The 13,249-nt window shown below is 38.8% G+C and overlaps 1 protein-coding gene across 1 annotated transcript in view; it reads left to right on the top strand.

Annotated features, from left to right (window-relative positions):
• Window positions 1-13,249, top strand: part of PAK2 (p21 (RAC1) activated kinase 2) — a 111,648-nt gene that overhangs the window by 93,450 nt on the left and 4,949 nt on the right. Inside the window, exons 13-14 of the mRNA XM_059687491.1 lie at window positions 1,008-1,204; window positions 13,105-13,242. Of these exons, the coding sequence (XP_059543474.1) occupies window positions 1,008-1,204; window positions 13,105-13,242 (335 nt within the window). The remainder of the gene's footprint in view (window positions 1-1,007; window positions 1,205-13,104; window positions 13,243-13,249) is intronic.

Genomic DNA, 13,249 nt, shown 5'->3' with positions numbered 1-13,249 from the left:
TCTCACCTGCCGGCCTGATCCCCCTAACTGTTTTCCCCTGCCAGCCTGATCACCCTTACTACTCTCTCTTGCCAGCCTGATGGCCCCTAACTGCTCTCCCCTGCCAGCCTGATCACCCCTAACCGCCTCTGCCTCAGCCCCACCACCATGGCTTTGTCTGGAAGACATCCAGTCTACCCAATCTAATTAGCATATTACCCTTTATTAATATAGATAAGGAGGTGGGAGTATTGCTGGTGAGCACATTGTAGGTACAGTTATAGTTAAACATGCTCTTTTTCTAGACTCTGCTATCAGCTGTGTAGTTAATAGCTTCTGTTTGTTTTCATCAAAAGTAGTTACCATTTCCTGACCTTTGCCTGTTTGGTAACCTTTTCTTCTTGACCTTTTTCAACTTTATTAAAATCTTTAGGGCAGATTTAATTTTTTCACTGAATTTATAGGAGTGACATTGCTTAATAAAATTATATAGGTTTCAGGGGTACAATTCTGTAATACATCATCTGTACATTGTATTGTTTGTTACCATCCCAAGTCAAGTCTCTTTCCATCACCATTTATTCCCCCCCTTATTCTCTTCTACCTCTCCCCACCCCCCTTTTTCTCTGGTTAGAATTAATTATTTAGAATAAAAGACCTCCTGATAATTTGTCCTCTGCTTGTGGGAAGTTAAAGTGAAAAAGTGAGAGTATGTAACATCATCAAAATATTTGTAAACCCATCCTAGTGGCTTTATTAATACAGTCTTAAAAAACAAGTGGGTGAGTAGTCAAATGTAATTAATTAAGTTATCTGCCCTGGCTGGTTCAATTCCCAGTTAAGGACATGTGCCTGGGTTACAGGCTCGGTCCCTGGTAGGGGACATGCAGGAAGCAGCCAGTCGATGCTATGCTTTCACATCAATCCTCTTCCTCTCCCTCTCCCTCTCTTATGTCATCTAAAGTGAATCTTTAGAAAAAACCGCCCATGGACACCATTAACTTTAGATGTTTTGTTTTGTTTTATAGCTGACTTTGGTTTCTGTGCCCAGATCACCCCTGAGCAGAGCAAGCGAAGTACCATGGTTGGCACACCATACTGGATGGCACCGGAGGTGGTTACACGGAAAGCTTATGGCCCTAAGGTGGACATATGGTCTCTGGGTATCATGGCTATTGAAATGGTAGAAGGAGAGCCTCCATACCTCAATGAAAATCCCTTGAGGGTAAGACAAACACCAGCCTTATTTTAAGAAAAATACTTTTATTTAAAACATTTAGGTAGTACCTGCTTGTTCCAGGCACTGGCCAAGAATTTAGGATGCAAAGTTGATAAAACCTAGTTGTTTCCTTCACTTGGCATCTAAAAAATCATTTGTTTCTGGGTTGAGTTGAATGTGTTAGGTAAAGAGTTTGTAGATTTTTAGTAAGTTGAATGCTTTAATTTTGTGTATAAGTAAGAATTTCCTCACTTTTCTACAGAGTTAAGAGTCCCTAGACATACCCTTCAGGTTATCAACTTTGAACCTTGGCCTCTGGTACCCCTAGGTACAGAGAAGAGGAAAGCAAGATCACATCTGTGAGAAAGCTGTGTAGATGGCAATGTTAAAGCCTGTATTCAAACAAAAGAGTGAGGGCCCTGAGATACAGATGAGGTCAGTAGACTTTAAACAAATATTCAGCAGCTGAGGGTGGAGAGTTTCGGGGTTCCTTCCTTCCTACCTCCCTCCCTCCCTGCCTGCCTGCCTTTCTTTTTTTTCTTCTATTTCTACTTTTAAATCACCATGTATGGCTCAATATCATAGCACTTCACACCTACAAGAATGACTATAATAAAAAAGTTGAAGAATAATAAGTGTTGGTGAGAATGTGGAGAAATTGGAACCCTTATATTTTGCTAGTGGAAAGGGTAAATGGTGCATGTAGCTCTTTGAAAAAGTTCCTCTAAAAGTTAACATTGAGTAACATATAACCCAGCAATTCTAGTGCTGTGTATATTCCCAAGAGAATTAAAAGCTTACATCCACTCAAAAACTTGTACACAAATGTTGATAGCAGCATTCTTATGAGCCAAAAGGTAGAAACAGCCCAAATGTCTACCACCTGATGAATGAATAAATAAAAATTGTATATGCATATAATGGAATATATTTTAGTCATAATAAAGGAATGAAATATAGATACATAAACATTGAACCTTGAAAGCATTATGCTACATGAAAGAAGTCGAACACAAAGATCATATATTGTATGATTCCATTTACATTCGATTCTTATTCATGGTGGTTAGATTCTACAAGCCGCAAACACTGAATAATGAAAGCGAAACCATTGCTTCTAGGGAAAATACAGGGTTAGGTTCCTAAAGCCTCAGGTCACAACATTTTGATATACAGCTAATCAACTGATTGATATACAGCCTTGCCTTTATGTGTGTTTCTGTTTAAAGACACTCTATTTAACAATTGTTGATTGAATAACATTGAACTCATGGCCAACAGCACTATAACTCATGCCTGAATGAAGATTATCAAAGATGTATATTCTCCACAAGGCACATCACAGCCTTCTTGCACTTAGGTATACTAGACAGCTCTTCAGCACTGTGCTTCTCACCTCTGCACATATCCATTAATGATCACAAAAGCACTGAGAGTATTGATTTTGGAGTTGCAAATAAACTTGAGTGAGTAAGTGAATTTGCATGTGTGGAATCTGCACATAATGGGGATTGACTGCACACATTTTATAGATTTCTGTAGAGACAAGAAATTAGTGGTTTCTGGGGACTGAGGAAAGGAGGGGAGAAACCTTTGCAGAGACAAGGTTTGAGGTTTGTGAAAAATCTCCATTGAGCATTCAACAGAGATTGGCACACCTGTATGAGTACTCTGCCCAGGACCGGGGATATAGCCATCTGCTAAGATTAGAGAGGATGGTGCCCAATGCTCTCATAGGGCTGGGAATAGTGCCTGCTTCTGTCAGCAATAGTAAACCTTGTAAGAGTAAACCTTATATTTCACAGGATGTTGAGTAGAGGACTCAACAGTCTTGCCTCAGTGATAGGAAATAATTACCCTAGACCCGTGGTGGGCAAACTGCGGCTCGCGAGCCACATGCGGCTCTTTGGCCCCTTGAGTGTGGCTCTTCCTAAGCCTTAGGAGTACCCTAATTAAGTTAATAACAATGTACCTACCTATATAGTTTAAGTTTAAAAAATGTGGCTCTCAAAAGAAATTTCAGTCGTACTGTTGATATTTGGCTCTGTTGACTAATGAGTTTGCCGACCACGGCCCTAGACTATATGCTGCTGTAGTCTAACAAATCTTATTCTAATACAAGACCCAAAGGGATCTGTTCCAAAGTAACTGTGTCCCAGGGCAAAGCTCAAGAATATTTATGAGTCCAGATATATCTGGCACCCAAATACCCAGTCAAAGTTTACCAGACAGGCAAAAGAGCAGGAAAATTATAACCCATATGAGGAGAAAAACTGACCCAGAACTGATACAGACAAAAGAATTGGCACAAAAGGGCATTAAAACAATCTTTATAACTGCATTCCAGATGTTAAGTAGAGACATTTGGAAGGTACTTTTTAAATTTATTGATTTTTTTTTTTTTTTTTTGAGAGAGAGAGCAATTTGTTGTCCACTTATTTATGCATTCATTGGTTGATTCTTGTATGTGCTCTGACTGGGGATCAAACGTTGGCAAATTGGGACAGTGCTCTACTGAGTTACCCAGCCTGGACTTGGAAGTACATTTTTAAAAAAAATTAAACTTACAGATACAAACTACAGTGTTTGAGATTGGATCAATGGCAGATTATACATTGTAGAGAAGTGATTGATAGTAATAGAAACTATCCAAGGGAAACATAGGGATAGAAATGAATTTATTTATTTATTTATTTATTTATTTATTTAGGAAGAAATCCTAATTGTTATATTGCTTAAAGTATTACAAGGAGTATTACATATGTCTCCTTTTTTTCCCGCCCTTGACAATCCCCCGGCCTCCCCTACCCCCCAGTGTCTTATGTCCATTGGTCATGCTTATATGCATGCATACAGTCTTTTGGTTGGTCTCTTACCCCCACCCCCCTTCCTGCCCCCCAACCCTCCCCAGCCTTCCCGCTGCAGTTTGACAGTCTGTTCAAGGCTGCTCTGCCTCTGTATCTATTTTTGTTCATAAATTTATAATGGTCTTTATTATCCATAAATGAGTGAGATCATGTGGTATTTTCCCATCATTGATTGGCATATTTCACTTAGCATAATGCTCTCCAGTTCCATCCATGCTGTTGCAAATGGTAAGAATTCCTTCTTTTTTACAGCAGCATAGTATTCCATTGTGTAGATGTATCACAATTTTCTAATCCATTCATCTACTGTTGAGCACTTAGGCTGTTTCCAGATCTCAGCTATGGTGAATTGCTGCTATGAACATAGGGGTGCATATATCCTTTCTGATTGGTGTTTCTGTTTTCTTGGGATATATTCCTAGAAGTGGGATCACGGGGTCAAGTGGGAGTTCCATTTTTAGTTTTTTGAGGAAATGCCATACTGTCTTCCACAGTGGCTGCACCAGTCTACATTCCCACTAGCAGCGCACGAGTGTTCCTTTTTCTCTGCATCCTCTCCAGCACTTGTCCTTCGTTGATTTGTTGATGATAGCCATTCTGACAGGTGTGCGATGGTACCTCATTGTTGTTTTGATTTGCATCTCTCGGCTGATTAGTGACTTGGAGCATGATTCATATGTCTCTTGGCTTTCTGAATGTCCTCTTTTGAAAAGTGTCTATTTAGGTCCTTTGCCCATTTTTTGATTGGATTGTTTATCTTCCTTTTGTTAAGTTGTATGAGTTCCCTATAAATGTTGGAGATTAAGCCCTTATCGGTGATAACATTGTCAAATATGTTCTCCCATGCAGTGGGCTTTCTTGTTGTTTTGTTGATGGTTTCTTTTGCTGTGCAGAAACTTTTTATTTTGATGTAGTCCCATTTGTTTATTTTCTCTTTAGTTTCCAATGCCCTAGGAGCTGTATCGGTGAAGAAATTGCTTCGGCATATGTCTGAGATTTTGTTGCCTTTGGATTCTTCTAGTATTTCTATGGTTTCCCGTCGTACATTTAAGTCCTTCATCCATTTTGAGTTTATTTTTGTGTATGGCGTAAGTTGGTGGTCTAGTTTCATTTTTGCATGTATCTGTCCAATTTTCCCAACACCATTTATTGAAGAGACTATCTTGACTCCATTGTATGTTCTTGCCTCCTTTGTCAAATATTAATTGAGCATATTGGTTCAGATCAATTTCTGGGCTCTCTATTCTATTCCATTGATCTATATGTCTGTTCTTGTGCCAGTACCAGGCAGTTTTGAGAACAATGGATTTGTAATACAGCTTGATATCTGGTATTGAGATCCCACCTACTTTGTTCTTTCTCAGGATCGCTGCAGCTATTCGGGGTCTTTTTTTATTCCAGATGAATTTTTGGAGAGTTTGTTCTAGGTCTGTGAAATATGCCATTGGTATTTTAATGGGAAGTGCGTTGAATTTATAGATTGCTTTGGGTAGTATGGACATTTTAATGATGTTGATTCTACCAATCCAAGAACATGGTATGTCCTTCCATCTGTTTATGTCTCCCTCTATCTCTTTTTTCAACGTCCTGTAGTTTTCTGAGTAGAGGTCTTTTACCTCTTTAGTTAAGTTTATTCCTAGGTATCTTAATTTTTTGGTGCGATGGTAAATGGGATTGTTTTTTTAGTCTCTCTTTCTGTAAGTTCACTATTGGTGTATAGAAATGCCATAGATTCCTTGGCATTAATTTTGTATCCTGCTACATTGCCAAATTCATTTATTAAGTCTAATAGTTTATTGATGGAGTCTTTAGGGTTTTTTAAGTATAATATCATGTCATCTGCAAATAAGGACAGTTTTACTTCTTCTTTTCCAATTTGGATGCCTTTTATTTCTTCTTCTTGCCGAATTGCAATGGCTAATACTTCCAGTACTATGTCGAACAGGAGTGGTGAGAGGGGGCATCCCTGTCTTGTTCCTGTTTTTAGGGGAAATGGTGTTAGTTTTTGTCTATTGAGTATGATGTTGGCTGTGGGTTTGTCATATATGGCTTTTATTATGTTAAGGTATGACCCTTCTATTCCCACCATGCTGAGAGTTTTTATCAAAAATGGGTGTTGGATTTTGTCAAATGCTTTTTCTGCATCAATTGATATGACTGTGGTTTTTTTCTTTCAATTTGTTTATGTGATGTATCACGTTTATTGATTTGCGGATATTGTACCATCCTTGCATCCCTGGGATAAATCCTACTTGGTCATGGTGTATGATCTTTCTGATGTACTGCTGGATTCAATTTGCTAAGGTTTTGTTGAGGATTTTGGCATCTGTGTTCATGAGGGATATTGGCCTGTAATTCTCTTTCATTGTGTTGTCTTTACCTGGTTTTGGTATTAGGGTGATGCTGGCTTCATAGAATGAGCTTGGAAGTGTTCCTTCCTCTTGAATATTTTGTAGTAGTCTGAGGAGGATAGGTTTTAGTTCTTCCTTGAATATTTGGTAAAATTCCCCTGTGAAGCCGTCCCGTCCTGGGCTTTTGTTTGCTCGAAGCTTTTTGATGACTGCTTCAATTTCTTCCATAGTTATTGGCCTATTGAGATTTTTAGGTTCTTCCTGATTGAGCTTTGGAATGTTGTATTTTTCTAGGCATATGTCCATTTCCTCCAGGTTGTCCAATTTGTTGGAGTAGAATTGTCCATAGTATTTTTTTTTTAACAATCATTTGTATTTCTGTGGGGTCTGTTGTTATTTTGCCTCTATCATTTCTGATTTTGTTTATTTGGGTCCTCTCTCTTTGCTTCTTAGTGAGCCTGGCTAGGGGTTCATCAATCTTGTTTATCTTTTCAAAGAACCAGCTCTTGGTTTCATTGATTTTATGTATTGTTTTTTTGGTCTCTATGTGCCGGGAGCCGGTCCATGCTTGCTGTTTCAAGGGACCTGGCATATATGGCATACTGTTCTTAATATGTTTGCTCACCTTCTTGGCACTGTTTTAACCAAGGTCTCTGAGAAAGGTTGTTTCCCCAGGTAGGGATTTTCCCCTGAAGTTAGGGAGGGAATAAAACCTCTTAACTAAGTGCCAGGCGGGTAATTAATCACTTTAACTATGAACAATCATGCTTAAGCTACATAATCTTTACTCCCTGGAATGGAGATAAGAAACGCCCTAACCTTTGGAATAGAGATTGATAGGATTGGAATCAACTGGTATAAATACAGATGTAACAACACAGAACTTAGAAGTCAGAACCAAGAGATACAGAACCTAGACACAGAACCTACACAGAACCTAGAGACAGAAGAACTTCGCTGGAGAGAACAGGGCAAAAGATCCTGGACACAAACTGGCCACAGAACCTAGAGACAGAACCTAGAGACAGAACCTGGCTACAGAACCTGGCTGGAGAACCTGGACAGAACCTAGCGAGGGAACATGGCTACAGAACCTAGAGGAGAACCTACAGAACCTGGCAATAGAACCAGGCAAGAGAACCCAACCATGCTGATCAACTGAACGCTGTCTCGTGTCATTCCTTCTTCGCGGACTCTGTCCACACCTTTGGGGACCCCTGGACCTGCTGGGGTTGGACCCCAGCATCTATGTCATTTATTTCTGCTCTAATCTTTATCATCTCCTTCCTTCTGCTCACTCTGGGCTTTTCTTGTTGCTCTCTTTCTAGTTCTTTGAGATGTAGAGGTAGATGATTTACTACCATTTTTTCTTGTTTTTTGAGATAGGCCTGTAGAGCTATAAACTTCCCTCTCAGGACTGCTTTCATTGTGTCCCATAGGTTTTGGATTGTTGTTTTTTCATTGTCATTAGTTTCCAGGATGTTTTTAGTTTCTTCTTTGATCTCATTGGTAACCCAATCAATATTTAATACCATGCTATTCAGCTTCCAAGTGTTTGAGTATTTTGGGTTGTTTTTATTGTAGTTTATTTCTAATATGCCACTGTGGTCTGAGAAGATGCTTGGTATGATTTCAATCTTCTTGAATTTGGGGAGACTTTGTTTGTGACCCAATATGTGGTCTATTTTTGAATATGTCCCATGGGCCCTTGAGTAGAATATATATTCTGTGGCTTTGGGGTGAAGTGTTCTGAAGATGTCAATTAAGTCCTTCTGATCTAGTGAGTCATTTAGGATTGCTATTTCTTTGCTGATTTTTTGTCTGGAGGATTTATCCAGTGATGTCAGGGGTGTATTAAAGTCTCCTACTATGATTGTATTGTCAGTCTCTCCCTTGATATCTTCCAGGATTTTTTTTTTATGTATTTGGGTGCTCCTGCATTGGGTGCATATATGTTTATCAGGGTTATATCCTCTTGTATTGATCCCTTTAGTATTATGAAGTGGCCTTCCTTATCTCTTGTTATGGCTTTCACTTTGCGGTCTATTTTGTCCAATATAAGTATTGCTACCCCAGCTTTTTTTTTCATTTCCATTTGCCTGAGGGCAGGTTCCATCAGAACACTGTGCACTGGCCCCATTCTGTTCCAGGAGTGTAAATTCACAGAGAAATATGAATAGATAACAACAGAAAATGGTATTGGAACTGTGGGAATCAGCATTTTTGCACAGGAAGCTTTGGGAGATGTTTACTGTAGTCTGCCTGAAATTGGGACAGAATTGAATAAACAAGATGAGTTTGGTGCTTTGAAAAGTTGCAGAAAATCCAGGACTTGTCAGCAGATCTTGTTATGAAGACATTTGGCTGATCAAGATGACACTGACTAATCCTTCAGAACTAGATGGACTAGTGAGTGAAGACGCATATGAGAAGTACATAAAATCTAAGGAGTGAAAATGGAACCTCCTAAACAAAGTAGATGAAACAACTTAATCTGGCATAGTTGTTTTACATTAGTGGTTGATAGAAGATTTAAAATAGCAACTTTTAGTAATACCAATGGAAAAAGAAACTACAACAATGCTATTGGAAGAAAATTCCCCTTAACTTTCTAATGATTGCAGATAAACACAATATGCATAGTTTTCACAACATCCTATGATTTTTAGGCTAGACTACGGTTATGATATTCAGAATTTCTGAAATTATAAAAAGTATGTAATTCAAGGATAACATTGTTATATTAGGCCTTACATAATACTGTAACTTACTTATATCTGTCTCTGGATTTGGTTCAAAATTATTAATCTTTCCATTGGAAATAATTAGCAGTGGAGAAAAGTTTTTGTTGTTAGTGTCAGATGATGAATAATATCTAAATTTTGCAATATACTGTGTTTGCTGGTGCTATTTTTATACAGTGAAGTGGCAATCTTGAAGGAAAACAAAGTTTAACAATAAAACATTCAACTTCTTGACCTGGCCAGTTTTGCTCAGTGGTTACAGCGTCAGCCCAAGGATGAAAGAGTTGCAGGTTCAATCCCCAACCCGGATCCAGGCATGAGTGGGAAGCAACCAATTGATATGTCTTTCTCACGTTGATGTTTCTCTCTCTCTCCAACTCCTCCCTCTCTTCCATTCTCTAAAAATCAATGGAAAAAATATCCTCACTCGGGGATAAAAAATAATAATGAAACATTCAACTTTTTTAAAAAATAAATAAATAATCGACATTGAGTTAAAGAATAAAGCCATACTGATGGGAGCATCTCAGAGAGGCACAGGAGCCAAACTGAAATAGCTCTAGTGGCCAAGGTGCAAAAATTTGAACAAAGTAGTATGGGATTATAACCCAAAATGTAATATGTATGAGCCCATGCTGATAGAAATAAAGTGATTAAATAAATAAACAAGGCAGAAGAGACAGCTCCCATGCGGAAGAATTCCAAATATTTACAGAGATGTTCCACCTGAAGGAAGTGAGGCGTAACTCCCACTTCTTAAGTGTAGGCGGCACATAGTGACTTCCTTCCAAAGAGCACAGTATGGAAAGGGGAGAAAAACATAACTTTACAGGAGAGAAACCTGACAGACACTACCTCAGCCAGGTGACGAGGGGAACACGAACAGTCCTCAGTCCTGTTGATAGTATGTACCTTTAATATTGATGCAATGAAAATGCACTCTTAACTCTGTTATCTTCTCTCCCAAACCCATAATCTCTAACCATGAGAAAAACATCAAATCCAAGGACAGCCTACACTATAATACCTGATCAGTACTCCTTCAAACTGTCGGCGTCATCCAAAGGAAAGGAAAGTCTGAGAAATTGTCACAGCCAGGAGGACCCTACAGAAAAGTGACAAGAACAGAAATAGGAGAGTGGAAGAGTGAATGAAACCTAGTGTGAATGCTGGAAGCACTAGGGGCCCCATAAGTGATGCCAGTCAGCAGGGATATATCCTTTTCTTCCACCATATTTAGCTGCATAGGTACAGGCAAAGGGTAGGCAGAATTTTAACTGTATTTAGCCACTGAGTGCTATAAAGTGCACGAGGGTCAAAAAAGTGATTTTGTGGAAAGAATGATGGACACTGGAAGATCAGAAGGATTTATTCGGGTCCAGTGGAGTCTAAAGTTCACTGGCGTGAGGGTAATAAGAGTGAAAAGATGGGAGGTGGAGTGCAATGGAGATTTAAGAGTTGCAGTTATTGATATTCCTAGGATAACCATGGGTGTGTGTGGCTGGCGTAGGCTAAAGAACAAGAGCATCAGAAAAGAGACCGGGTGATTGTAACCAGCATCTTTATAGCTATTGGAATTGTCGTGAATTATGAATAATGTTAGACTTGATAACAGCGTTTTATAGATGTTTGAAGCAAAGAATGTTAGAAGTTTGAAAACCCTGGAGTTATAGAGGAGGGTGATAGCGGCCTCAAAAAGAGGCTATAAGGAGCCAAAAGAACACTCCATCCTTGGGGCAAAAGTGTGGGAGAGGAAAAGCTACCACTAGAGAATGCTGCGGATGAGGCAGATTCCTCATAGGAGAGCCAGGCCTCAATCAGTTAAGGAATATGTTTGAGGAGGGGATGGGAAGTGGGTATGAAAATAATTAAGGCTAGAAAGAAGGTGCAGAGGCACATTGGTGTTAGAATGAAGAGGCTGAGGGAATGATTGGGAGTCATGGGTTGCTTATAATCACTAACATAAATGAAGATAGAGTGTAATAAGGTTTATCCCAAAGTAGAGAAGGTTAAGTGTTTGGTTAAGTACTTATTTTTATAGAGTTCCCTATTAATCCCTTCCAGTGGAAGAGTTGAAGCTCACAACAGTCATATGACCTTAACTTGAAATTGCTATCTCAAGGATAATTTCTTACAATGAAAATTTTTTTAAAAAATATTTTTATTGAGTTCAGAGAGGATGGGAGGGAAGGAGAGAGAGAGAGAGAAAGAAAGAGAAAGAGAAACATTAATGATGAGAGAATCATTGATTGGCTGTCTCCTGCATGTCCCCCGTTGGGGAACAAGCCTACAACCTGGGCAAGTGTCCTGATTGAGAATCAAACCGTGATCTCCTGGTTCATGGGTCAACGCTCAACCACTGAGCCACACCACCAGTCAGGCACAATGAAATTTTTTAGTGAAAGTTTTGGGGGAAATGTCATGTAAAGAGAAATGATCTTAAGTAACAGGGAAATGAGCACATTCGTATACTGACGGTACAAGTGTCAGTTGGTATCCTTTTTTGATGGCAGAAACTTTAAATGAGGCTATATGTTCACTTTTTTATACAGTGTATTTATACATTATCAACATCCCTCACCAAGCTTACATTTTTTAACTATTTCTGTTTTTATTTTATTTTTTATTATTATTATTATTATTATTATTATTATTATTATTATTATTTAATAGATTTTAGAGAGAAGACGGGAGAGAGAGAAACATTGATCAAGTTGCTTCTGTGCACTTGCCCTGTCCAGGGATGGAACCCGAGACCTGGTATGTGCCCTGATCTGGAATTGAACCCACCACCTTTTTGTGTATAGGATGATGCTCCAACCAACTGAGTCACACTGACCAGGACAAGCTTACATTTATTAACAATCAGTGAACCTACATTGACACATTATTATCATCCGGAGTCCATAGTTTACATTAGGGTTCATGCTTGGGGTGGTGTACATTCTCTGGGTTTAGAGACAAATGTATAATGAATAGCATGTGTCCATCATTTAATATACAGAGTATTTTCACTGTCTTAAAAATCCTCTGTGCTCTCTCTGCCTCTTCATCTATAGCTACATAGATATAACTCGTGTGTGTGGTTTTTTTTTTTTTTTTTTAAAAAGGTTTTAATAAACTACATTGTTTTGAAATGTAATGTGACTTGAATAAAGCTTGAGAAAGGTAAATGGGATACTATATGTTAATGGTAGGATTGTGGTCATTTTTTTTTTTATACCCTTACATATTATATTTCTTTTTTTTTTTAATATATTTTTATGGATTTCAGAGAGGAAGGAAGAGGAAGAGAGAGATAGAAACATCAATGATGAGAATCATTGATTGGCTACCTCCTGCACTGCCCCTACTGGGGATCAAGCTCGCAACCCCAGCATGTGCCCTTGACCGGAATCAAACCCGGGACCCTTCAGTCCACAGGCTAATGCTCTATCCACTGAGCCAAACCAGCTACGGCCATATTATAATTCTTTGATCAATGTGTATTGTATTTATAACCTACACACACACCAAAAAAAAGATGAAGCTAATTTTTGAAACATCTAATATAAAGGAAAGCCCTGGCCAGCTAGGCTCGGTGGATAGAGCATCGGCCTGTGGACTGAGGGGTCCCAGATTCGATTCCGATCAAGGGCACATGCCTTGGTTGTGGGCTTGATCCCCAGTGGGGGGCGTGCAGGAGGCAGCCGATCAATGATTCTCTCTCATCATTAATGTTTCTCTCTCCTTCAACCTTCCTCTCTGAAATCAATAAAGAAATATATTTTTAAAAATAAAATAAAGGAAAAATTATCCAAATGGATAGAAATAATACTAACCTCATTTTAATATTTATGGTGATTGTCTTTACAGAAGTAAAAGATCCATAAACTTTATATCAAGTCCTTTCTCACTTTATTGAGTTACTACCTTAAGAATATAAAAGATGTTCTCCTTTTTAGGCCTTGTACCTGATAGCAACTAATGGAACTCCAGAACTTCAGAACCCAGAGAAACTTTCCCCAATATTTCGAGATTTCTTAAATCGATGTTTGGAGATGGATGTGGAGAAAAGGGGGTCAGCCAAAGAATTGTTACAGGTGAATT

This window comes from Myotis daubentonii, chromosome 3, assembly GCF_963259705.1.
Source record: "Myotis daubentonii chromosome 3, mMyoDau2.1, whole genome shotgun sequence".
Taxonomy (NCBI): Eukaryota; Metazoa; Chordata; class Mammalia; order Chiroptera; family Vespertilionidae; genus Myotis; species Myotis daubentonii.
The sequence above is the reverse complement of the archived record's forward strand: the minus strand, read 5'-3'. Positions and strand labels throughout refer to the sequence as shown.